Source organism: Rhinolophus sinicus, chromosome 14 (assembly GCF_057876585.1).
Source record: "Rhinolophus sinicus isolate RSI-liver-muscle chromosome 14, RSI-T2T, whole genome shotgun sequence".
In the NCBI taxonomy this organism is placed as follows: Eukaryota; Metazoa; Chordata; class Mammalia; order Chiroptera; family Rhinolophidae; genus Rhinolophus; species Rhinolophus sinicus.
This window is the reverse complement of record NC_142514.1, coordinates 21,828,678-21,855,949: the sequence shown is the minus strand read 5'-3', so window position 1 is coordinate 21,855,949 and position 27,272 is coordinate 21,828,678. Positions and strand designations below refer to the sequence as shown.

Sequence of the window (27,272 nt, the reverse complement as noted above, 5' to 3'; positions counted from 1 at the left end):
CGCGCGCCGAGGCTGGGGGGGAGTCGTCGCCGCCGCCGCCACCGCTACCGCCGCCGCCGCCGCCGCCGAGGTGATTGAGGAGAGAGGCGCCTCCTCGCTCCCGCCGCCGCCGGACGTCAATGCCCAGTCCTCAGCTCGCCAGCGTGAGTGCGCTGCTCCCGGGCGGCCCCCGCGCCGGCTCCCCGGGCCGCCGGGAAAGGGAGGGCGGGAGGCGCCGCAGCCATTAGTGCAGGCCCGAGACACGTCCCCGGAAGGAGGGCCAGGCTGGGGCCCGGGGCGGGGGAAGCGCGGCCAGGAAGCGAGGAGAACGAGGAAGGGGGGCATCGTGTGTGTGTGTGTGTGTGTGTGTGTGTGTGTGTGAGAGAGAGAGAACGTTGACTGTGGATGGGAGGAAATGTACATGTGTGAAGCGGAAGGAGCGTGTGAGTTGGGGAGAAGGGTGAGTGTGCATGTGGGGTGCGGGAAGGGGGGAGTAGGAGGTAGAAAGTGTGGATGGGGGAGTTGGGAGCAGTATGGAGGGGAATGTGTGTGAGTGGGGGTGAGTGTACAGGAGAGTGGTGGGAGTGTGGGTAGGGAGTGCGTGTGGGGAGACTATCTGTGTGGACGGTGTGGGGAGAGTGTGAGTGAGTGTAGGAGGTGCGTGAGCGTGGGGGCAGTGTCTGGAATGAGTGAGCGAGTGTGGGGAGAATATGAGCGCGGTGTGAGAGAGGTTGGGGAGGTGAATGGCAGAGGAGGGCGTATGGAAGGGTGTGCCTGCATCTGTCCAGTGTGTGAGCAGGCTTCCGGGAGGCTCTCCTTGATCGCTGTGTACAGCGGCAGGGAATCCTGCTGTCCTGGGTTAGGGAGTTCTTTCCATGAACATCTAGTCCCTGGGTTCTTGGGTTCAAGCATGAGGAAGAGGTGTATAGGAGAATATTCTAGTGGTACTATCATCTTCTGGCTCGGGGATTTAAAAAAAAAAAAAAAGGATGTGCCTTTTTTTTTTTTTTTTTTTTGGGTAAAAATTTCCCCCTTGTTTCATGATATCGACTTAAATTTCCAAATTTGTCAAGGATATGGTTGTCATCCCTTTTAGTCTGGGGCTGCGAGAGCTAACTAAAACTTGCCTATTGCCCAGGATCCTAGGCTCTTGCCTTTAGTGTTCAGAAACATAGGGTCTTTTGTAAAGTGCTGGTGGCCTTTCAAGTGAAAGGTATTTTATTGTTAGGTATTTTATGGTTAGGTAAATTTTAGATTGTGGTTCTTTCCCACCCTTCTGGAGAAAAGCTCTTAAATAATGATGATGATGATGATGATGTAGTAACGTTGATGATGAAGAATCATAGGCTACTTTATTATTTCCTGGAATTTGTCAAGAGACATAAAGTGTCTAGCAGTTCTAGCTTCACTGGAGACATTTCAGCAAATGCTGCTTGTCTGGAGTCAACCACACTACAACCACTACTGGATTAGAATATGGTAGTTATTTGCTGCCGTGCTTTATATTACAGAGTAGTTTCAGACAGGAAGTGAATGATGTTATGCTTTATTCAATGTGCAAAAGGAAATTAAGGCGACAGAATGAATGATACATTATTAAGGCTTCAGAATCACTTGCCAGCATAACATTGTGTTGGTGAAGATGTTGAGAAGTTGTTTGCCAGTATTGTGATTTTGACATTTTTAAAGTTGTTTCATATTGGATAGTGAATGGACTAATCATTGTCATGGGCTTTTCCCAGATTCTTTTGTTGTAGAAGTAGGGAGTTCTTGATGAAGAGTACCTTGATGTGGATTTTACACCTTAATGATGGGACTTCTCTTAGAAGTTGAGATTCTTTCAATATGATAAGCAAAGGGTAGAGTGGTCCTTTTAATAGTAATAATAGAATCAGAGGCAAAAGCATTGATATGTCAGAAATTATATTTTCCTTAGAGCATTCTTTTTCTCAATTGCTAGCATGCTCTCTTGTTTTTGGAAATAATAGTAAATAATATTGCTACTATTTAGTGGGGGACCGGATTAATTAGTATTAAGTGCCTACTATGCACCAGGTGCTTTTTACACTTTCATTTAATTCTCACAAGTACTATAAAAATGGTAGGTGTCCTCATTTGTATTTATTCAGCACATACTGAGTGGTTTCTATTTGCCAGGCACTAGTGATACAGTGATGAGCCCTCATTGACTTCCAGTGATGAGATGAAGAGACTCAAAGAAGTTAAGTAACTTGTCCCAGGTCACAGAGACTATGTTTCCCCGAAAATAAGACCTACCCAGTCAGTCAGCTCTAATGCGTCTTTTGGAGCAAAAATTAATATTAAGATCCAGTCTTAGTTTACTATAAGACTGGGTCTTATATTAATTTTTGCTCCAAAAGACGCATTAGAGCTGATTGTCTGCCTAGGTCTTATTTTCAGGGAAACACGGTAATAAGAATTAGAGTTGGATTAAAAACCCAGATCTGTCTGACTCCAAAGTCTTTGATTTTTCCACCATACCATTACTATCCTCGCAATAGGTTGTCTCACTTTAAGGTCTTCATCCACACAGTGAGTGACCTAGCAGCTTGTTTAGATGAGAGATGTTGAAATTAAAGCAGAAGACTGGCTGGAGGCAAGGGGATCATTTAGGAGATGCTGACTTGAGGCTCTTTGGGACCTAAGCTAGGCTTTTATGTGGGTAGAGATTCTGTCTTGAAATTCTCTTAGGGCCCCAGGGAGTGTGCTTTGAGACAAGGTTTTTATGAGGCACCTGGGACATGTCTGGGAAAGGAAAGTCTGATTAAAGAAACTCAGCAGCCTTTTATGTTTCTTATTTTTTGGGAAAGAGGAAGAGTGTATTTATTGGGGCTAAGAGTCAGCTAGAAGTTATTATTACTTCTTTATGAAAGTCTTTCGGTTCAGCTGTGGGATATTTACCTCAGATTGTGAAGATCAAGCGAGAAAATAGAATGAAAGCACTTTGTTAATATAAGTTGAAATAGACTCAAAGTATTATTACCACTAAGACTTTTCTACTAAGGCAACAGTTTGTTATATTTAGTAGCAGGAAAAGACTAGCATTTTAGGACACCTACACAACTGAGAAATTGTTCAGAACTGCTGAACCCAGTATATTCTGACTCAGAACAGCAAAAATCAAACCACTCCCTCCATGAATCAGTCAAGTAATATTTAATTTGAATGAACAGAATTTATAGGTAGAAACTATTTACAACATCATTGAACTTTGGTGGCACTAGGGAAGAGTAAATGTTTGAATGCTTGTTGCATATAACTTAACAAGTCTGAAAGCCCCATATTTACATTTTACTTGAAAAGACATTTGTGTGAACAAGGTGAAAAAAAAAGTTTTTTTCTTAGGGTTTAACTTTTTATTAATTTGTCTCTCAAAGGTAGCATTTCTGTATGCAGTAATTACAGAACACTGATTTTTTTAAAAATTGAATTTACTGGGGTGACATTGGTTAGTAAAATTATATAGGTTTCAAGTGTACGATTCTATAATACATCATCAGTATTTTGCATTGTGTATTCACCACCCAAAGGCAGTTCTCCTTCTGTCACCATATGTATTAGACCCCCTTTACCCTCTTCTACCACTCCTCTTCCCCCCTTATCAGAATACTGATTTTGAGGCACAAAGTTGAAATTTAGTAGAGATTTATTTTATGGGTTTGGACTATACTTTTTGTTGGAATGTGGGATTGGTAACCAGTGAAGCCTCTAGAAAAAAACATTTACAGATAAGATGCAGAGAAGCAATACATTAATTTTTAGCTGTTGCTCTTGGAAGAGTGAAATCTAAGGTTGATTTCTTCATGTGCTATACCATCAGCTATGCTACTCAGAAGTTGGAGATGTTTAAAAAATTTGAACAACTGAAAATTAGGATCTGTAGTTTAACATGGTAGACTTATCTTGTTTGCCCAAAAATAAGACCTAGCTGGACAATCAGCTCTAATGCGTCTTTTGGAGCAAAAATTAATACAAGACCCAGTCCGGCTAGGTCTTATTTTTGGGAAAACACGTAGTTATGTTTATCAAGAAGGGGTAGTGGTAGAGTTCTTGAGGTCTTAGAATACTTGAGAAGTCCAACGTTATGTTTCGGTTTCAATATTCCCTTCTTAAGATAATTTTCTTTGTGCTGAATCGTAAATCGTCTCATTTACAGTTCATAATAATCCTGTAAGTGGCATTCTTTCAGTTTTACAGATAAGGAAATTGATTTATAGATCAATTTTTTTGAATGCCAGGTTTTGGAATCCAGTTTAGAGTATCAGTAAATAAATGGTAGTGGATAAAAAAAGTTTCTTCTTGGGGCTTAAAGTACTTAAATCTCTGGCTCCCCCCCTCGCCTACCTTGGTTAACTGTAGTCAGTTTATAGGGAGCTATGTAGGAGTTAAGTTGATGTTAAGGAAGTTGGCCTTTTTTTGCTTGGAAAGAAATTTTTTTTAAGGATACTTCAGGTACTTGCGTACTTTACTTTTTTTTTCTCTTTTGGGGATGTTGCTTTCGGATTTTTCTCAAGACCCAAGTTGGTTTATAGAGAAACTGATGATTATTCTCTAAGTTTAAAAAACAAGAGTCCTTGGTGTTACAGTCCAGATAATTGTGTACCTTTGGTTTGTTAAATGAACAGTAGATGCCATCAGTTATAATTACTTTGGGAAATGGTGATTTGAGTTTGGTAATCTGGAATATTAGAAGAGTCTTTTATCCATTTTTAACTTCAGAACTAGTATGTGTATAGAGGTGTCTGTTAGCTTTTTCCAGTTATCCTTTGAACCACATTCTTTAGTTCCTTTGACTTTCTGGCTACTCTCTCGGGACTTGAAGACTTAATGGCATGCTTATTGTAGAGTTCAAGTGGATATTGTATGTAAATCTGTTGCTCCTTAGAGTTGTAGAGGTCTAGGCTGTACCAGAAACTGTTACTACTCTAGCACCTCCAGGCAAGAAGCTGCTCAGCACTGCAGACTCTTTATTTTCCACAGGTACCCTGTGGAGTTACCAGAACCCAGGTGAGAAAATGACTCTTCTCCAATGTCTTAAGGTGGTTTTCCCTGTACAATCTGTTCAATCAGTATAGATTTACAGGGCACAAAATCTTTCCCAGAAAAATGACTATGGGGAATGGACAGATTATACCAGCAGTTTTTATGTGACTTTAGTACAAATGGTTTTTGTTTGCCGGCACTGATTTCTTTCCCATAGGTTCTGTAACACAGCATCCACTCTATTTTAAGTGGTCCAGAAACTAAATTTCATCATTTGAATACAGATTTACATTGCACAACATTGCCTTTTTAAACTGTAGAGAATTTTAAGATTAAGTTTTTCTCTGACCCTTTTTTTTGCTAGTTGAGCCTGTTTTGAGAAAATATTTTGACCATTAGAACAGTCTTTACCTTTAGAGAATTGGTGTATTTAATTCCTTTCATAGTATTTTTGGGTTGAAATTTCATTCTTCTCAGAAAATGTTAATTCTTTTGGCATAAAATGCACACATGATATATTTGCTTTAGCAGATCAGATAAATTACTTTATATTTTTATTTCTGCAGTGGTCAAAAATGTTGGCTCTATACTAATGTATCATTTGACAAGAATTCAAATTCACAATTGGGTCTACTTTCTTCTGGTTGTCCTTTAGTTTTAGTTGAGCTTTGAGCATAACATTTTTTGTTTTTGCACTGTTTTACAGGAAACATTCATTAGGTTGTGCCACTATAATATTTCTAAATTGTATTTATGTGCATATGTTGATATTTACTGCTTTTAGTAGCAAAACAAATTGATGTGTTTTCTACTTTCCATTATTGGTGAAAAGCCTATCATGAGGGAACAGAGTGGCTGGTTAGTACAGACGGATGTGAGTCATCAGCAGGATTCGTCAGCAAATTGAGAAGGATATGATGGAGAAACAATAGATTCTAGTGACATTATTCCTTTTTCCACACGTGTGGTTACAAACAAGTTTCCTTTTGGTGATTGGTTTAAATTATTCAAATAATTTAGATCTTTCTGGATAAAAAGCACTTCAAATTTAAGTCGTAGGCTATACTCTGAATTGTTTTTCTAGTGCGATATGAGATCTTCATTTGGATGTCATCAACAAGTAGAATTTAAACTCATTTGTTGACTAGGAAAAATAATCCAATTATCAGGATTTAGTAAGTTGTGAGACTATTTTTGTGAAGTTCGTTGGTAATTATGGAGTTGTTCAGCAGATCAGGCAGATGCCCACCAATAGGGCAATACAGTTGACCCTTGAACAACATAGGTTTGAACTGCATGGGTCCACTTATACGTGGATTTTAAAAATAACTGCCTGTACTGTTTTAGATCCATGATTGGGAGTTTGCAATTGCAGAGGGCCAACTGGATGCATTGATCTAACCATTATATACAGGGGACCCGAACATCTGAGGATTTTGGTATCTGTGGTGGCGGCAGCGGGGGTGGAGGTGGGGGGCTGCTGGTGGGGGTGGTGGTGGTGTCCTGGAACCAATTCCCCGCATGTACCAAGGGACAACTTAAAATTTTGGGGGAGTCAAAAGTTATACATGGATTTTCGACTGTAGGTGGGGGTTGGTGCCCCTAACCCCTCGTTGTTCAAGGGTCAACTGTATTTGTTTTCTCTCAGTGAGCCAAGAGTTGCTTCCTGACTACTACTCTACTTTTAAAATCCTAAGAGCTTTTATTGCATTTGAATTGGTTTGAAATTCTCAACATGGTCAAGGCCTCCCCAGAGATATCTAACCAAAGACTCACGTCTTTTCCCAAGTCATGCTACCTACCATGCCTTTCACTGTTTCTACTAGTCTCGTCATAAAAGTTTTACCTTTCCTCCGAGGTCTTAATTAATCCTACTCCATTCTACTCACCCTTACTTTGTAGCTTCCAAGTATGTAGGATTGATGTGAAATTTTAATGCCCATCATCAAATATTTTTTTACCCACGTTGATTGTTCTAGGATCTTGATCCTGGATAATGTTTGTGTGGTGTGTATACAGAGTTACACAAATACTGACAAGATTGGGTGTGCTGCATTTTAGCATCATTCAGAGGTGGTGTATTGCCCCTCATCTCAGTAAGCATTTGGAGCAAGAGGACAAGACGTTCAATTTTGCATTCTTCAAGTGGGAAGAGAAGGAAGGGGATCCATGTTCGAAGCTAGTGAGCAAAGAATAATAACCCCTTGACATGGCATTACTGAGATATTTCACCATTTTTACTTCATATTATTATGTAAAGTGAAATAACTGGTTGGTTTTTTTTTTTTAAAGATTGTGAGTGTTGTGTTTTATGGAAATAAACATCAAGCCATTATTGGGCAAATAGTGCGCAGACAGTATATTTTAAAAGGCCACCAGCAGCTCCAAATATTGTGATTTGGCTTCTTGTCTGTTTATCTTGTACTATACTCAGTACACAGAGATGGCTGTGAAGTATATAATTTATGAAAAGCAAGTTTAGGAGAGGAAGTGAAGTGTAACTTACCCGGTTTTAGGGGAAACTTGGACCAAAACGCACTAACAGCAGAAAAATTTCTGGGGCTCAAACAAAAGAATTTGTGCTGACAAGACGTAATTTGGAATGTTTTTATGCCGTATCCTGTACATAAAGAGCTTCCTTCCCCCCTTTTGATGGCAGATACTTGAACAGGACCTTTAAATAGACTCAATACATTTGACAAAATAGGGAAATGAAAGAGTTAAGCTGACCCATAAACTGCTAAGCTCTGAAACATATATTTTAAATAATGCTAACAATAGCCTGGAAGTTTTTGCTTTGCATGCTGCTCCTGTGCTGTAGGTTATTTTGAAAGGTGATTCAAATAACCTTTTTCCAAGTATCTATTTTGCAACCTCAGGGAACTCGCAGCTGTTACAGTCATTCTAACTGTCCTGATATAGCTCAGAAAAACATTTCGAAGTGGTGGTGACAGTGAATCCAGGTGTCCTTTTGGATTTTTTTCTACTGAATTTGCTTTATTACAGTTGAAGTTCAGACTCTTAAATGCATTTCTTTATTAAAGAAATAATTGATTCAGTAGTTCTTGGGTTTGTGTATGTTTAGTGATGTTGGAAACTAAATTAAGATGATTAAGACTTAAATTGTTCTTAGGACAATTAGCCTTTTGAGATTAAAGAAAGAAGCATGGAAGGAAGGAAGAAAACAAATCTTGGGACTTAGTTTTTTGGGAATGCATCTGAGTTTGAGATAGTTCTTATTGTCTGAAGGAGGTTACCATAGTTGTTTAGAAAAAGAATGTGCTTAAACTTAATAATAAAGAGGCTTGGGAGTCTTAAAATGCACATAAACTAAAGTCCATAGAGAGGATAGCCCTGATACCTTTCCATGGAAATGAAAGTATGAATGAATAGAATCAATTTAATAGAGCTATTTAACTTAATTTTTAAGAGATTCACTGAAAACAAGATTCATGCCTAATATTAGAATTGTGCTGTTGGGATTTTTAATGTTACTGCTGGTATTCAAATAATTTTTTTAAAAAAGTGAAAATTGGCTGTAGTGTTATTACTTCCATTTAAATTTATTAATGAAAAGAAAAATAATTTGGATAAGAGATTTAGCTGGAGAATTTTTAGTCTTTAAAGGAACAATGGAGTACAAAATTGAAAAGTAAATATTTTCAAGTGTGGCATGAAAATAAATATTTGATGCAATTTTTTGTCTTATAGTTATTCGTAGAGGTAGAAATTACTAGAAAAGGACAACTAATCACCAGGGTACATGCAAAGTTGAAAACCACTCCCTTTTCATTTGCGTTGGAACTGCGCCCACAGGACTTCAGTAAATAACTGTCACTGTTCTCAGAAGCAGGTGTGATTGTTGGTTAATTGCTTTCCTTTCCTTTCTAAGTGGCAGGCCACGGGCCACAGACCTCCTGCTGGTTCTAAAATGTTAAAATATTTTCCCACCATCAATGTCATAATTTCTTTTTATAGAACTGATTATTGATTTCTGTACTGGAACTTGATTTTCAAGTTCCCTCCTTAAATGAGGAAGTGGAAAGGTGGGAATAACCAAGGGAGTAACTATGAAACTATTTTTTAGCAGTAAAGAAGCATCTTGCTATTTTCAGCTTGTTTACATATATTTTGGATCCTAATTTGTGCAGGATTTAATGGGTATCTCTTTCTTTATCAACTCTCCAGGACTGTAGCCCAGTAGGGCAGGAGAACTAACATTAATTTGAATTTTCTAAGTTCAAGGAGCGAGATGTATTCAATTTTAGTTTGCAGCAATAGGGGGTTGAACAAAGATAAGTTGCACAGAGAATAGAACTTTTTTCTACAGGGCTCTGATGAGTTGGGAGTAAGTTATGAAAGATGAGTAAAATTTCAGTTTGAGACCAGTTGACCAGAAGATGAGTGTTTAATTAGCAAAATTGAGTTCTCTTTAGTTTACAAGTCGTAAGATAGTTTTTCTCTCAAATGGTCAAGGTGCAGTAGATACAGTAGTACTTTACAGAGGAATTTCTCTGCTTTTCTTCCTTGATGGCTGTGAAGATTTTATGTTTATTGGAATAGCCTCTGAATGTTGTTAGGTTTTTACAGTTACTCAGTTCTTACAGTTACTCAGAGCCTTGACTTTTTTTTTCACAGATCCATATCCAGTCTGTGGACAAATCCTTTAGGTTCCACCTCAAAGTATATCTTGAATTGGATCCCTTCTTATGCACTCTACTGCTGTTACCCGGGCCCAAGCTATACCACTGTGTCTTCCTGGAGTATAACAACGGGCTCCTATCTGATCCTTCCCGCTTCCTCCCCTACTACTCAGATAATCTAACTTCACAGAGTAGTCAGTGAGCCTTTTAAACATAAATGGGCACTCTTGTTTGAAGTCTCATTTTTTTCCAGAATAAAAGCCAAATACTTACATTGGCCCATAAGGCTCTCTTATTTCTCTGACCCTATTCATTCCCTTGCCTTCTCTGCTCCAGTAGCACTGACCCCTTGCTGTTTCTAGAACATTGCAAGCATGGCCCCACCTCGTAACCTTTGCAACAGCTAATCCCTCTGCCTAGAATGTTCCCTCAAACATCTATTTGGCTCATACCCCCAGCTCTTGGATAAAATGTCACTTTTTCCAGTGAGGTCTTTCCTGATAGCCTTATTTAAAATTGGAAGCACGACAAATTGCCCTGCTTTGTATTTTTCTCCATAGCAGTGGCATATTTTGTCTTTTTCTACCTACTAAAATATAAGATCCATCCTGACAGGAATTTTTGTTTGTTTTGTTTACTGCTCTTGCTACAACTAAAAGTGACACACAGTATATAACATATATATGAGACACATAGTGTATATATGTCCAATAAATATTTGAATTAATAAATTTTTAGCCAAATTGCAAGGAAAATGTCTAACTTCAGAGAATGAATTCTTTACTGTTAACAGATTATTCACACTTTAAAGGAAATGCAAGTGTCTTTGTTGAAGTGAAATGAATTTGTTTTAGGAAAAAATTGTTGCAAGATTTTAGTTTTGTATACAGTATTAATGCTTTCATGTTGCCTGTTTGTACAGACCAAGCTGACTCAAATTTGCATGACTTCCTGTAGAATTTTGGTAAGAAAAGTAACAGTAAATGTATGCTTGTTTGACCTTTGCTTTTAGATTTTACGTTCTTAGACCTATACTTCTTTATTGTGCATTAATATATAATGTGCTAATTTGGTGAATACTGGCATAGCCCATCAAGTTAGAGGGTTTTATTGCATAATTTGCTTTAATTTGGAAAGAGGTTATTTCTCAGTGGAAAGCTTGATGTGAGTGGATTGACAGAATTTTCAAAAGTTTGGGTTAAAAGTTCTCTTACACTCTTGAATTCTTTGTTTATATTTGAACTTAGAATTACAGTTGCCAAAGCAGGACCTGAATTTTGCTCATTAATTTAGTGTCTTAAACAAAGAAGAAAACTGTCTTTCTGAAATTGTGTAGGTACAGGCCTGTCTGGAGCAGAGGGACTGTCTTCAGGCTCTTTGTAATCCCATGGTTATAGCACTGTTACGAATGTAATGGATTGTAGATTATTGTAGTGTTATTTATCACCCTAGCATTAAAAAAAAAATTAAGGCAACATATGTACGTGGAAATTCAAAAGTAAAGCTTAAAAAAAATATTAAATCATACTCCTGGCCTTCAGCTCCCTTCCAGGCAACCACTCTTTGTAACTTTCCAGACAGTCCATGGGTATGAAAGCATACACAGCACTTACAAATATTTCTATATATACTGTTCATACTCTTATATATCTTGCCCTTTTCATTTATTAGTCTTTCAGCCATCTTGCCATAACAGTTCATATAAATCTGTTTTATTCTTTTTGACCTCTGCATAATTTTCTATTTAAGAATGCATATTGTATTATTTCATGCGTGTTAGTTTTTGATTCTCATCTAGGTAGATGTTAGCATTACAATATTCACACTGGCCATTTGAACTCTAACATATTCCTCTTCAGAGTTTTAAGTATTCTGTTGTGTTACTGACTTCGTCTTATTGGCAGTGCACTGCCTTAGCTTGGTAGCCTGTGCTTTCTTGCTCTCTTCCAGGCCCCTTCATTCTTCTTTCTCCTTCTCCTTACCCTTCCTCCTCCTCCTCAATTTAAAAGGACTTCTTTGCCACAGGCCATTTTTTCTAATCATTCAGTGAAGTTTATTCTTTTGTTAAAAATGGAAATATTGCCTGTGAAATGGAAATGTCCTAAATTCAACATTTTAAAAGTTAGGTTTTATAAAAGATAAAAATAAAGGGTGGAGAGAGTAGTTGGGTGCATATTTGAATTTGGCCACTGTTATATGTCATGTAAACCTTGCTTCTTTATCACCTGATAAATTAAAACAAAATCAATTTTTATTTAAGTAGATAGAGCAGAATTAATGCCAGAGAGAATTTTAGAAGATTGTTTTTTGTAAGCTGTACAGGTGCTGAGTTTATGCTAAAATATAGGGTTCTGTAACTTTTGAGTACTTTCCAGCTGTGGTAAGTTGTTTATGATTTTTTACAGACTGTTTGCTTTGCATTCTTATGGGTGTCACAGGAATTAACATTAGTTTATCTGAATTGACAGGTGCAAAAACATTTAACTGTTGATGTGTATGTAGTTGAATGCTTGGGGTGGGGGAAGGAACAGAAGCTTACTTTTATCATGTATCTGTTAACATTGATAGAACACACTGTTTCATTTGGCAGAAGTTCTTTTGCTAGGGATCTCAGTATGGTGTTAAGAATTAAAAATCTAATAATGAATTGTCCTTATCCCTGGAAGTGGTCCTTCCAAAATGAACTTGGAGGAGGAATAAGATGGGATAAAGCTTGTTCTGTTTGCTGGGCAGACAAACACTGGAGACTGGGTAGAAAACTTAATGCTAGAGCTGTAACCTTTTATGCCTGGCCATCACTACAATGCAGGTCTTTCAGTGCCTTTACTCAGCTGACACACATATTAGCTGTGATAACATCATTAAACCAAAGGGATTCAAACAGGTTAGAATTTCCTTGGGTTTTGCTCTGCACTGCGTGCGAACCATTGTTCTTTGAGTAGTTACTTTAATCATCTTTTCTCCCCTTATTATAAGGTCACAGAGTTGCAGATGAACCTCCAAGCAAATACTTGAAGAAAAGTTACACTTATATGAAAAAGAGTATGACTTGAAAGATATGTGGGTACCTCCATTAGTCAAAATTGAAAGAAAAATAGGGAGTTAGGAGACCTGGCCTCTTGTCCTTGAGCTGCGTCTAGTTAGTAATGTGGTCTTATTAAGTCATTTTAACCTCACTGGATCCCACACATCATCTGTTTTTTAAAGATCAGAGTAGTTCATCTCTAAGTTTCTTCTAGCTTTAAAATTTCTTGACTTTTACAAGGAGTACTCTATGAAATGTGTAATCGAAGGCGGCTGTGTTTTAGGGTTACAGTTAGAATTTAGAATTATGAGTGAGGAAGAGTGGTGGTGGTGTGTATTTTTGTTTTTCTTAGTTTGAGAGTAGAAGTTTTGCACTTTTATTGTGGGTAACTCATTCTGCTGAGGTATTGAAATTCTTAGAATCCCATTTTGATTTCTTACCTGTCTTTCATATTTTAGGAATGTTTTAGTTTTGCACTTGTGTCCATGGTAATATTACCGCAAGTATGTAACTTACAAAATAAAATGCCATAAGAATATCATAAAAAGACTTGGATAGATGAATAGGTTTCAAAGTTTGTAAGCCTAGGTTCTTTGTAATTTATATTCAGTTTCTTCCTGAAATGGTTTTGTAGTCATTATCTTTCTTTTTTTTTGGTCTGGTCACAGTTATCTTTTTTTAGAGACTTCTAAATAAGCATTTATTGGTAGCTTAAGGAAGAGGCAAGTGAAATAATTTAGATCTTGTCCCTATTTCCAGAGGAATTGTGATTATGTTGACACTCTGAGCGGGCTTATAAAGATGACTGTGTTTCAAAGCAGCGGGCCTAAAATATTAAATTCTGCCACTTCTCTTTCTTACTTTGTTTTTGGTAGGGATTAATATTTGGGCAGGATAATACTGTGTAAGTCATTGTTAGATGCTTTTGTATTCCTGAGGTACTGATGTGAGAAATAGTGAAAAGGTAAAACTGGACTAGAAAATGAGAGGATGGGATTTACATATTAGAGTCAGCTGGCATTATGGTACATTGGAAAAACACGGAACTAACAGAAGATTTGGGTTTGAATTTGGGGTCAACTAATTCATTCACCTTAGACAAGTCACTTCACTTTTCTGATCCTTTTTCCTCATTCCTCGTAGGTAGTAACAACTACTCAGAGTTGTGAGGAAAAGAAGATAATTTTTTGAAAGAAGTACTTTATGGACTAGTATCCTAATTGGGGGCCAATGTATATACTTTGGATGGAAAGAATTAAATCCTCAAAGTGGAATTTTGGTAAATATCCTCCATCCATTTATAGATATATATTATTTTAAGCAAAGAATATGTGAAGGACTTAACCGTCAAAGCCAAAAAATGAGATCGATGTGAACTTTATGAAGAACCCATAGAGGGAAGGTTTCTTTAAGGGTCTTTTAATCATTTAAAAATGACTTTGAGTTTGAAACAATCTTGTTAGCACAGAAACTTTGCTTGTTGGATCCTGTTTTGAAAAAAGAAAGACAATACTTGACTTTTGAATCTCTGGCTTTTAAAACTCTTGGTATATGCTTTTATCCTGTTCTCTATAGATGGCAATAATTTAGAATTGGTGACATTTCAGATGCCTTGGGCTCATAAAGAATGCATTCTTGTCTCTGGGCATTGTGTTTATGATGCTATCAACCTTCAGTTCATTTTACTTATGCTTTTCTCTTCCAGGTTTTTCGTTGGAATATACGTTGCACATTTATGGCGATTCTGAGTGTGAGGGCAGACTTCTGCCAGGCTCAGCACAGCGTTTTTGCTGACAAGTGAGCTTGGGGGTTCTATGTGCCATAATTAACATTGCCTTGAAGACTCTGCACACCGAGACTGGCCTCAGAAATAGTTGGCTTTTTTTTTTTTATTGCAAGCATATTTCTTTTAATGACTCCAGTAAAATTAAGCATCAAGTAAACAAAAGTGGAAAGTGACCCACACTTTTAACTTGTTTCACTAGTGCCTAAATGTAGTAAAGGCTGCTTAGTTTTGTATGTAGTTGGATTTTTTGGAGTCTGAAGGTATCCATCTGCAGACATTGAGGCCCAAGTTGAATTTGGATTCAAGTGGATTCTAAATACTTCTGCTTGTCTTGAAGAGAGAAGCTTTTTAAAGAATAAACAAGTTGAATAGAGAAAACACTGATTGATAATAGGCATTTTAGTGGTCTTTTTAATGTTTTCTGCTGTGAAACATTTCAAGATTTATTGATTATTTTTAAGAAAAAATTCTTTCCCATCACACTCACACACGCACGCTCACACTTTTTCTTTGCCATAATGAACCGTCCAGCCCCTGTGGAGATCTCGTACGAGAACATGCGTTTTCTGATAACTCACAACCCTACCAATGCTACCCTCAACAAGTTCACAGAGGTAAGTTCGTAGCTGGCATGGTCTACTTTTGGGATTGGATTAGGTAAAATTCCATTAAAAATTAACACTGTTACAAAGAAATCTTATCATAAAGGCATTTATTTTTGTGATCGGAGTATGGGTGGTCATCCTACCAATCTTTGAATTGGGTTGAATTAGTTATAACAGATTTTTAAAAGAACATTTATGGAATTTGGGGAGACCTTAGAAATTAGTATAAAAATAATAAACACTTTTGAACACTTTGTACCCAGCATTACAATAAGCAATTTTATGCATTATGTCATTTATTCCTCATAATACCTCTATGAGGTATAGGTACCATTATTATCTCCCTCTTACAGATGAGGAAACTGAGGCTCAGAGTGATTTAGTAATTTGCCTAAAGGCGCAAAGTGCATAGTAGAACTGTCTCTTACACTAAAACTCATGTCTACCTCAACTATTCTAATCACTTTTGATGAAAAGCTCCCCCAGAACTATTTAGCAATAATAACTATCATATACTACAAGTGTCCAGAAACTTGGGGGAAGGAAAGGTATTTATTATAGGTAGCAGTTTTACGTCAAGTCAGATCCTTCATTTTTCTATTGGTAATAGTAGAACTCTTTGTACTTCATTCAACAAACATTTGAATGTAAGCTTGTTAATCATTCCCTGGTTGTTTAGTTTGAATGTGATTTCTGTTGACATATTTTATAGAGTATACCTAGAGAGCTGGATGAACTGCTAGAGATCCTAAATCTACCCCTCTCATTTTACAGATGCAAAACTGAATTCAAAAGAGGTTTGACTTGCTTAAGGCCACAAATATTTACCATAAAAAATTCGACCATAACCTTTCAATGAATGGCCACTATGATGTTCATTTCAATGGGATTTTATTTGTATTTTGAAACTTCTTAATTCTTGATTTAGTGTAATTCTAACAACTTTCCTGAGTATGTTTTATAAGAAGGCCTTTCTGTGAAAACTAAAGTCCGTTAGCAATTAAAATAACTTTACTCTTTAACCACATGATACAGGATATCACGGTTCTTGCTCATACCTATATACAGGTAACCCCCTATGACACGGCACTTCCATAACACGGTTCGAGAATTGGGGAAACCCTCGTATAACAGGGCATCCTAGAACACAGTTTCACTGTAACACGGTTTGAGAATTAGGGAAAACCCCGAATAACACGGAACGTAATAAGAGCTTTTAAGAGCAAAAGATAATCTCATTTGAAATTTTTGATTCGAGTGTGGATGTCATATCAGATTTGACTGCAGAATTTTAAAATGTATTAGAATTTTAAATCCATTTTGTTTGGGGAGTATTAAGTTCAGAGGATGAAGTATCTTGTCAAAAAGAAAACGCTCTTGGTTAATGGTGCTTAGTAGTGATGACAAAGAAAACATTATTTAATACATATTAATATGTCATACTTTTGGTGAAAGTTGCTTTAATAAAGATATTTCTCTTAATTATAAAAATATAATAGTATTTTTTTTAAGTTTTGGAACCTAACCCCCTTTTTTGTACTTGTTCTTTGTTTCGTATAACATGGATTCACATAACACGGCATTTTTATGAACCTAGCAACCATGTTATACGGGGGTTACCTGTACTTACAAGTCTTTGAGCTTCTTAACTTTGTGTATACAGTATACAAATTGATTCTAGGCCCGTGTGCCCTTAGGTTGTTCAGTCACCTTTAAGCCTGTGGATTCCTTGGCTATAGATTCCAAAAGTGGCAGAGTCCTCTGTCCTCCTGCAACTATAAAAAGATGGTGGTGGCCCCTTGAAGATAGGTAGTCACTGGATTAGGAGTTCTGTAGGAATGTTTTTAAAGGAGCACGGCTTCTGGCTGTAATTGTTTGTGTGTTAGTTGGTTTTGTAATATAATACCACTTTCTAAATTGTAATTTCAAAGTAACTTATTTGTTTCTTTGAAGTAAAAATAACAATAAGTACTTACTACATAAAAGAAGATACAGATAAGCAAAAGACAATTTAAAAATATTTAACTGTTAATACCTGACTTCTAGATGTTTTATTCTCTGCATATATGTGTAATATTTATAAATACAGGTACAGATAGGATCACACTGTATATTTTTAAAAATCTTTCCCCAACCTTTTTAGTATTATTTTTATGGCGGTCATAGTATTCTTTATGGATGTACCATATTTTAATAATTCCCCTGTTTTTTTGACCATTAATGTTGTTTCCGGCTTTTTACCATTCCCAACAGCCTGTGCTGAATGTGCTGGCACCCAAGTCTTTGTGTATGTCTTTAATTATTCTGTTAGTAAAAACTCCCAGAAGTAGAATTTCTAGGTCAAAGTATATGTGTGCTTTTAAAGTGTTTGTGTTGTGCTACCAAATTGCCCTCTGTAAAGGTGAGTCTTACAGATGCTTCCACTGAGAGTGCAAGAGCGTCCATTGTATATGTTGCCACAATGAGTGATACTTGTGGAAGAATGATATCTCATTGTTTCCATTTATAATAGTACATTTTTAAAGCTTTGGTTGTAGATTCTAAAACAAGTACCCTTATATTTGTTTTTCTTTAAAGGAACTTAAGAAGTATGGAGTGACAACTTTGGTTCGAGTTTGTGATGCTACATATGATAAAGCTCCAGTTGAAAAAGAAGGAATCCACGTTCTAGTGAGTGTGTAGTGTTTTAATTTTTCTTTAAAAACAAGTTATCCCTTTCAAACATAGATATTTTTAAAACTTGGCACGTAATAGGTTGCTTGAGAGATACAATGTTCATAGCAACCATTAAATTCCTTTGGAGTGGCAGTTTTGGTCATTTGTGCTCTTAAATTCTACAATTGCAGAGTATTTTCAACCAATAAAAAGTAAAATTTAGTGAACACTTCAAGAAAATGGAAATCTGTATTTTGTGTTTTCTAGGAGATTAATGCAATATTTAGCTTTTGTTTCCAGGCTCTTGGTTTGAATCTAACTGAAAGTAGTTCCTATCATACATTCATAAGTCACATGGAAATATTCTCTATCACTTGCAAATAAAATTGGTTACTTAATATTTTGTGGTTAACTTGTAGGGGACAAAAAGGTGGGAGAAGAAGATAAGAAAGGAGAGGGAGAAGGCATCTTGCTCTAAAGTTATCAGCATAGTTTCTGATACTTTTTGGTAGGTTCCTAAGAAACTTTTTGTGTGATTAGATTTCTTTCATAGTTCAGTTTGAACATAAAGTAATTGGAATTATTTTAAATTCCTCCCTATCCCCTATATATACTGTTTTATTATCGAAAACAGGAGCCTCAGATGAGGTAAAATTTTATACCTTCTTCCCTAAATAGTTGTCTAAATTTCAGGAGCATGTAATGAAATGACCTTGTAGTTTTAGTTGTTTTAGAGCTATTTGATTTGATTGTGGGAAGGTAGTGTAGTAGGAAGAGAACTGGAGATTTTTTAAGTAGTTGGTTAGGAAGAAAATAATAAAGAGGTACTGGTATGAGGTTATGTTCCTACTTTTTATTGAGAGGTAGTTCTGTAGTCTTCATTGTATCCGTCAATAGTTGGACAGGTAGTTCATGCAAAGAAAATAAATGTCCTGTTGGTAAGGCAGTCATCCTGTCTTATCCATAAAGTTTCCTCAGCTCCATTTTGGTGAAAACACAAAAACTAAATAGCTAAGTATTATGGTTTTAAAAAAATGTGTTTGAGTAGTATGGCATGGCAGTAATTTGCTTGCAAATCCATTTCTAAATGACTTTAAGGCCTCCTAGCTGGAAATCACTGAGGATAAGTATAAACGTGTAAAATGTAGCCGTGTGTAAAAAAAAAAAATTAAAAAATTTGGGCGGCCGGGTGGCTCAGTTGGTTAGAGTGCAAGCTCTGAACAGCAGGGTTGCCTGTTTGATTCCCACATGGGCCAGTGAGCTGCACCCTCCACAGCTAGACTCAAGACAACGAGCTGCCACTGAGCTGCCGAGGGGCAGCGGGATGGCTCAGCTGTTTAGAGCGCCAGCTCTCAACAACAAGGTCGCTGGTGCAATTCCCGCATGGTATGGTGGGCTGCGCCCCCTGCAATTAAGATTGAGGCCAGCAACTGGACTTGGAGCTGAGCTGTGCCCTCCACAACTAGATTGAAGGACAACGACTTGGAGCTGATGGGCCCTGGAGAAACAGTGTTCCCCGATATTCCCCAATTAAGAAAAACCCACAAAATAAAAATAAAAAACCCAAAATTTAACTTCTGAAACCAGGCTGAATACAAGTTCTTTTCCCTGTGAGTACAGTGGTTCCTCCTTATCCACGGTTTCAGTTACCCTGTGGTCAGATGTGGTCTTAAATTATTAAGTGGAAAATTCTAGAAATAAACAAATCATAAATTTTAAATTGTGTGCCATTCTAAGCAGTGTGATGACATCTTGCTTTTTCTCACCTGGGATGTGAATTCTTCCTTTGTCCAGCATATCCATACTGTATGTGCTACCTGCCCATTAGTGACTTAGTAGGTGCCTCAGTTATCAGATGGACTGTCATGGTATTGCAGTGCTTGTGTTCAAGTCACCCTTATTTTACTTAGTAATGGCCCCAAAGGGCAAGAATAGTGATACTGGCAATTCAGATATGCCAGAGAGAAACTGCAAAGTGAGTGTTTCCTTTAAGTGAAAAGGTAAAAGTTCTCGACTTAATAAGGAAAGAAAAAAACTTATGCTAAGGTTGCTAAGATCACAGTAAAAATGAGTCTTTTGTCCGAAATTGTGATGAAGGAAAAAGAAATTTGTGCTAGTTTTGCTGTTGTACCTTAGACTGCATAAGTTACGGCCACAGTACATTGATAAGTACTTAGTTAAAATGGAAAAGGTGTTAAATTTGTGGGTGGAAAACATGAATAGAAAACGTGCTCTGATTGGTGGCAGTGTGTTGTACCAGAGAGCAAGTGACACCAAGCCATTTATTGCAAGCAAGAGGTGGTTACACAGATTTAGGGATAGGTTTAGACTGAAAAATATAAAAATTACCAGAGAGAGAGAGAGAGAGAGAGAGAGAGAGAGAGAGACCACAGTTACCTAACTTTTATTACAGTTTAATTGTTCTATTTTATTATTAATGTTGTTAATCTCTTACTGTTCCTAATTTATAAATTAAACTTTAACATAGGTATGTATGTATAGGAAAAAAACGTAGTGTCAAAGTATATATAGAGTTTGGTACTATTTGCAGTTTCAGGCATCCACTGGGGTCTTGGAAGGTATTCCCCCATGGATAAGGGAGGACAACTGTATGTTCTCCATTGGGTAGAGGAGAAATCAGTTTGTTTTGACAGATGGCAGGGTGAGAAAATGAACTGTGATTGACCATAGTCTGTTTGAACCAATAATATTGGTAAACACCTTTATGAAATAGAAATGAACTAAATAACTTGAACTAGTTTGTAGAAGATAATGGTAGGTCTGGGATTTATTCCAGGCCTTTAAATCTAGCCTTTTGTTTTGTTATAAATTGATACGATCAGATAAAATTAAAGGGCTAACTTAAGTTGAAAAAACAAAGACATTTAAAATGAAGCTTGGAATTTCTTTCTTTTTTCCTAGACAGATTTTAAGATGAATTGTTAATTTACTTTTGCTAGGTGAAGAGGGTTTGGGACACTTTATAAGAGAATATCCCCAACATAAAACTTTTCGATCCTTTGACCAATGCTCTTACAAATCAGAGGCACAGCGGAAAGGGCTAATGGTGGATTCAGTTATGTCAATTTGAAGTCAAATGCTTCTAAATTATTACTTTAAATAATTTTTTGGTAGAAATTGCTTATATGAATTAGTGAAGCATGTTGCATATTGTTTCTTAACTGGGTGCATTTTAGGGATTATAGAGCAAGTAAGCTCTCAATTAAGGTACTTACTGGTTTTACTGCTATTTACAGTTAAACTCTAGTGACATTTATAATGATAAGACTGACAACCCTTTAATTATGGGGTGTTGCTGACAAATCAAACATAATGTACCGTCATGGCTAATGGGCTACATGAAATGTTTTAGTGGAGCCAATAATGAGTGCTCTGTCACTTTTCTCTTATTCCTTCTCTAGTATCTTAAAGTGTCCTTATCTAATCTTATTAGAATAGTCTTTTAAAAAAATCCCATTGTTTTTGCATTTCTGTCCTTGAAGTTAGATGGAAGAGAGGATATGTAAAATGTGAGTCCCCTTTGTTCAAAGCTGATTGGTATTGGTTTCTTAGGACCATCTTGCTAGGTAGCAAGGAAAATAAACCCCTGCCTGTATTGTGAATGCACGTGGGGCTGGTCTTAATTAAAAAAACAACCCAAATTGATGGATATAACAAGAAAGGAATACTTGGGAAAAAGGTCTCCATTTGCTCAATACCCTATCATATGGCACTGTGCTTGTTAAATGGAATATGTGTAATTTAGGCAGAGCTTTAAAAATATTTAAATATTTGCTACTTGGCTTTTTTTTTTTTTTTTAATATAAGCACAAAGATGGTAGTATGTTTATGTTACAATGTGCTAACTATTGGAGATTTCTTAGCAGAGAGCCTTTCTCTAAAGAAAAGACGTCATCTTAGAACTATTTGGGGGATAAACCTCAAAAATAGTTGCAGAGACCAATAAGAGATCAGTTGGTATACTTCTTTGCCTGAGCGGACTTTTAAGTCATATTGACAGGTGTTGTATTTTCTTTTACTTTGTCTTGGCTTTAATTAGTTTTCTTTGTCTAATTACTGCTCTGTTCATATAAAATATTTGAGGAACACTAATTTCTTATCACTGATAAGAAATTTCCATAAAATAAAACTAGACATTGACTATACTGAGAAAGTTTATTTGGCACACTTGAATTTCGATCGTGGATCATTTTTCAGCAGTGATCAGAGTTGTGTTATTAAGAATAAGTATATATAGTACACATAGTATAGTTAGTTCAATAAGGCCGGCCCTGTGTACCGTGCATCTATTGTGCAGTAGGATGTTAATCCTGGAGAAAACAATCAGTTCAATGTAAAATATTTTTTTTCTTTCCAGGATTGGCCATTTGATGATGGAGCGCCACCCCCTAATCAGATAGTGGATGATTGGTTAAACCTATTAAAAACCAAATTTCGTGAAGAGCCAGGTTGCTGTGTTGCAGTGCATTGTGTTGCAGGATTGGGAAGGTAAGCTCTTACCCTTTTGACTGTGAATTCATTATCAAAAATTTCACTTTGGTAGAAATTTGGGTTTGTTACACTAAATATTAAATTGCCTGAAAGGAAAGGAAATGAGAGCAAAAGCTGGTGTATGATTTCTCAGAGCTACTTTTTGTGTTTCATTGCTTGTCTGATTCTGATGCCATATTAGGTTTAGTGGGTGATGGTTCAGAAGTTGTTTTGAAATTGACTTAATGTAATAACCTTATCTTTGAGCTAAAAATACAGCCTAAATTCAGTATGTTTTCTTTTTCTCCCCATTTCAAGTAATCAAAGGTTCAGGTCTTTGAAATGGGCCAAAAAATTAAAATAATTTTAGATTTTGAAGAATCTATACATGGTTAATTTTGAGATGAATGGGAAGTTAATAGGTGGAGAGCAGATGGCTGAACTTTAAACTGAGAGATGTATGGAGAATGAAAATTAACTTTGATTTTAAAACTTTTTTCCTCAAGCATTGCATGGAATAGTGTTGCAATACTCTCGTAAACAGCAGATTAAATGTCAACTTACGATGTGTACTTTGACTCAAAACATTAGTGCAAGCTGCTGTTGCCTCAAGGAGGTGGTGACTCAGCCTGTCGTTACCTCTGCTCAGCCCTTTTGTTTGCTGTTTTCCTTTTTTGCAGTTTAGTGTAGTACAGTTTCTTCTTTAGGGTTAGAAATTTCAGTATTGATTCTGAAGGGTGAAGGTAGTATTTGAACTTGACTTGGGGCAATTTTATAACTAGTGGTTATTTTTAGTTAGGTAGTCCAAAGTTAGTGCCCTGTAATGGATTTTTTTTTTTTTTTTTAACATTTCCTTTGTTACGTCTTTAAAAAATATAGAGAGAATGTTCCTAATTACCAATTCTCTGACTCCCCTAGCTCACAAAAAGGATTTTATTGAAAAAGTCTGGCATCTTTTTAATATTTGATAGGAAACTGTACTAACATTGATTTGTGATAATGATTAAAGACTAATGAAGAATTTTTGTTGACATATGATGATGTGAAATTTTGAGCTACAATGTGATGTTTTAAAGAGTAAACCTTACTTAATAAAAGTTTAGAATTTAGTGCTTTTCTAAAAATAAATAATACCATGGAAGCTATAATGATATAGATATTTTTACTGTATAGGAAAGTATCAGCTATTTTAGTATATATACAGGAAAAAGAGAAGTTAAACCTTTGCATTGTTTTGGTAATGTGTAAGCCTGGGTTTTAAAAAAGTCCTGTAATTCCAAAGTCATGTGGATATTTACAGATGAGTTTCTCACTGCAGGGCACCTGTGCTGGTTGCACTTGCTTTAATTGAATGTGGAATGAAGTACGAAGATGCAGTTCAGTTTATAAGACAGTGAGTATGAAGTTTTATGTTCAGAAACACATAAAGTAAGATCATAAAAGAGGAAGGAATTATGGAAAGTATCCATTTGTAGTATGGAATAATTTGCTGTCTTTGGCTTAAAATAATGTTTGTTTGGAGATATCAAAAAGCGCGTGATAAAGAGACTCATAATAATACTACTGGCTTTCAGATTTAAAGATATTCTAATTTAGGTGGCAAACTGGCCACTGTAGAGTATATCCAGTATATGACTTGAATATGTAGGAATCTTTAAAATGAATAGCTAGATAGTAGCTTGTCAGTGATCTCATGTCTCTTTTAATGGATGTTGAAAATATCTAAAAAATGCAATTCTCTAACAAAGAGGCAAGGCAGAATCTATAGAGGAGTAGTTAATCACCTAGGACTCTAAAGTGACTTACTTGTTCAGGCACAAAATCAGATGGTAGTACCCACACTGATCTTGGCATCAGTCTGGAGTAATGGGCCATGCTATTTTGCTGTCCAGAATTCTTTGGCAATTATTTTCTTACCCTTTCTCTCTTTCCCTTAAGAAGAAAAGAAAAAATAGAATATTTGTGACAGAGGGCATGAAATGAATGGTAGCAGCTCTAGGAAGGTAACATATTTCAAGGAATGCCATCTGTGCCTGCTACTTCATGTAAATACTTGATCATGCATCCTGAATACTTGATACCAATTCTAATCTGAAGAATAGTAATCTGATTGGGAAGAGTATAGTCATGTGTCTCTGGATAAACCATTCTTACCTTTTTTAAATGATTAATAGACTAATAAGAGCAAAGAAAATTGTCTAGTTTTAGGGAGGCACAGAGAGTTCGTGTTTCAACTTAAAAAGTGATAATTGTATGGGAAAAATGCTGGTTTTCAGCTGTGTAGAGTTAGAAAGGCCTTAGACCATAAATAATGCATTTTAGTGAATCAGGCAGCTTTCTTTTTACATGATAAAGTTTGCCATTCTTGTATTTTCAGAAAAAGAAGGGGAGCATTCAATTCCAAACAGCTGCTTTACCTGGAGAAATACCGACCTAAGATGCGATTACGCTTCAGAGATACCAATGGGCATTGCTGTGTTCAGTAGGAAGAGATATAAGCGAAGCCTGATTTGATTGTGGCATTTAGAGGGGACTCTTGGTACCTGGAAATGTGAATCTGGAATCTTGACTGTGTCATCAAAGTAGTGATGGATTTAGTACTCCTCAACCACTCTCCTAATGATTGGAAAAAAGCAAACAAAAAAGAAATCCCTCTATAACATGAATAAAATGTTTAAGAAAAGAAAAAGAGAAAGAAAAAAAGGGATTAATTCAGTGAAGGATGATTTTGCTCCTAGTGTTGGAGTTTGAATTTCTGCCAGGATTGAATTATTTCAAAATCTCCTGTCTTTTTTAACTTTTTCAAAATAGGTCTCTAAGGAAAACCAGCAGAACATCAGCCTGTGCAGAACCATCTGTTTGGGGAGCACACTCTTCCATTATGCTTGGCACATAGATCTTCCTGTTGTAGGATTTCTTTCTTTCCTTTTTTGGGGGTGGGGGGCAGGGGGCATATGTTTCCTCTCTTCTCTCCTTTCCCCTAATCCTCCCCCCACCTCCCATACAAGTTGTAGATGGAATAGGAGAAGCCCTTGTTGCTGTAGATGTGTGTGCAGTCTGGCAGCCTTAAGCCCACCTGGGGCTTTTTTAAGGGGAAAAAAAACAAAAAAAAAACCAAAAACCAAAAAAAACACAAAACAACAAAAAAAGCAGTGGCATATATATTATACGATCCAGGTGGTTTTAGTCTTTGCTGATGATGGGGTGTTCATGTTAGTTTCTTTTCTTGAAAACTCTATTCAACATTAGGCAAAGTAGCCAAGAGCCTTTTGTTTGGGTTTTGTTTTGGTAAATTAGTGGGGAAGTGGCATTTTAAGAGGAGTCTCTTTTTTTCTCAAAAAACTTAGCTGAGAGTCGAATTCTTCTCTTTTCCAACCAATGAAGCTAAGTGAGTATCCCAGAAACTTTTGTTTTCTGAAGGGGAGTACTCCAGGCCATCACTAAAGATGTGTCCAGGGCAGAGAGTTTGCACACTTTCTACACCTTGTAGAATTGTGGGCTGTAGTATTACTCTGACTTTCTGTCTAATGTCAGAGAATGCTGGTAGTTTAAATTTTTTAGTTTAGGACATATTTGTACTCTGAATATTCAGGAACAGTCAGAGGAGTAGCAGCAAAGACACAATACTTTGGACTTGAGAAATGCCTGTGATGGGTATTTTCCAAACTGCCCCTTCTATGTACAGTTCAGTTTAACCACTGATTGCCTTGTTATTTTCTTACTAGGTTCTTTATGAGATTAAAAAAAAAAAAAATCGCTGGTTCAAAACCAACAATGCCTAGTGAGTATGTGTCCACAGTCCCTACCAGGGTAGGAGAGACAGAGCAGCCCGACGACCAGTAGCAGGAGGGGCTGTTGTTAGTGGAATTGGTGTAGTGTCAGTTTTGCTCATTGTTCGCTGGGTTCAATGTGCTGATCTAAAAAAGCTGTCTTTCTGCTCTTTTGTGGAAGGCAGTTGTGACCGGGCTGCATCGACAAAGCAAGTTGAAGGATACCATCAGGGGCTCTTAAACTCTTTATCTAAATACTGTGTTTCCCCAAAAATAAGACCTGGCTGGACAATCACCTCTAATGCGTCTTATGGAGCAAAAATTCATATGAGATCTTATAGGATCTTATATGAATTTTTGCTCCATAAGACGCATTAGAGCTGATTGTCCGGCTCGGTCTGATTTTCGGGGAAACACGGTAGTATACTTCAGAGTGCTCTGCTTCTAAGGATTTGAATAAAGACTTAGGGTCATCTTGTCCTGCTGGAGTTTGCTGTGCAGAGCCCTAAACTTCTCATTTTGTTAGGATCAGCTAGGCCAGTAGGAATGGACCGGGACCTTGTCTCAGTGATGATACCTCAGACGTTGGCTGGCTCTGTGAACTGCCTATCTCTTGTGCCGGAGCTGTTTTGGTTTTTAACGAAATGAAAATCTGTAGATTCTCTCTTCCCCATCCCAGAAAACAAAGCAAAATAATGCTTTTTTGAAATTGTTTCTAGGATTTTGAAGTGAAAAATGATGGTACTACCCAAAATTATTTCAGAACATGACAATAGATTTCTTTAACATAGGCTCAAGATCAAAACAGCATATCTTCTAAGCTCAGATAGACTGTCTGTTGCCTCCAAGGGTTTTGATCAATACCATAACAAACCTTTTTCCTTTGACATGCTCTGATTTTTGTTGTTGGGGGGAGGGAGAGACAGAGAGACAATGTGTGTGTTTGTGTGTGTGTGTGTGTGTGTGCGTGCGCGTGCGTGCGCGCGTGCATGCGTGTGTGCAGTGTCCACCGTATCAGTGCCTGCCTGAGTTAGGAAAATTACATTCCTGGTTCTGTATGAGAAGGGTAATAAAGCAACATGAAACATTAGCTCTCATTTTGTTTTAAATTACAGACTAATGTTAATTGTTCTCAGAACTGGATTTTCTTTCTGAAAATTAAAAAGTTTTTTTTCTTTTGGATTTAATGAAGTATTGCTAGCTGAAGCAGTTTGACATGGTGAGAGAGATGTCAGACTGATGAAAGGTGTGCAGCCTGATTTAAAACCAAACCCTGAACCCTTTTAAAGAACAATAAACATATTTTACATGCTC

The 27,272-nt window shown here is 36.8% G+C and overlaps 1 protein-coding gene across 3 annotated transcripts; it reads left to right on the top strand.

Moving 5' to 3' along the window:
• On the top strand, positions 1-27,272 carry PTP4A2 (protein tyrosine phosphatase 4A2). 3 transcript variants are annotated; one of them, XM_088790883.1, is made up of 7 exons: positions 6-143; positions 13,795-13,930; positions 14,357-15,051; positions 17,620-17,712; positions 22,076-22,206; positions 23,507-23,581; positions 24,566-27,272. In XM_088790883.1, exons 3-7 carry the CDS (start codon positions 14,956-14,958, stop codon positions 24,672-24,674), a joined length of 504 nt encoding a protein of 167 aa, XP_088647009.1. In that variant the 5' UTR covers positions 6-143; positions 13,795-13,930; positions 14,357-14,955; the 3' UTR covers positions 24,675-27,272. The 3 variants fall into 3 exon arrangements, with proteins under 3 accessions (XP_088647008.1, XP_088647009.1, XP_088647010.1); XM_088790882.1 differs by lacking the exon at positions 13,795-13,930 and having other exon boundaries at positions 1-143; XM_088790884.1 differs by lacking the exons at positions 6-143; positions 13,795-13,930 and adding an exon at positions 373-439.

What these genes read in the sequence shown, in the direction of transcription:
- PTP4A2 (XM_088790882.1), top strand. Translation starts at nt 14,956, where the DNA reads ATGAACCGTCCAGCCCCTGTGGAGATCTCGTACGAGAACATGCGTTTT. An exon ending in AAGAAGGAATCCACGTTCTA is followed by an intron (nt 17,713 to 22,075) that starts GTGAGTGTGTAG and finishes TTTTCTTTCCAG; the next exon opens with GATTGGCCATTTGATGATGG. An exon ending in GCAGTTCAGTTTATAAGACA is followed by an intron (nt 23,582 to 24,565) that starts GTGAGTATGAAG and finishes TTGTATTTTCAG; the next exon opens with AAAAAGAAGGGGAGCATTCA.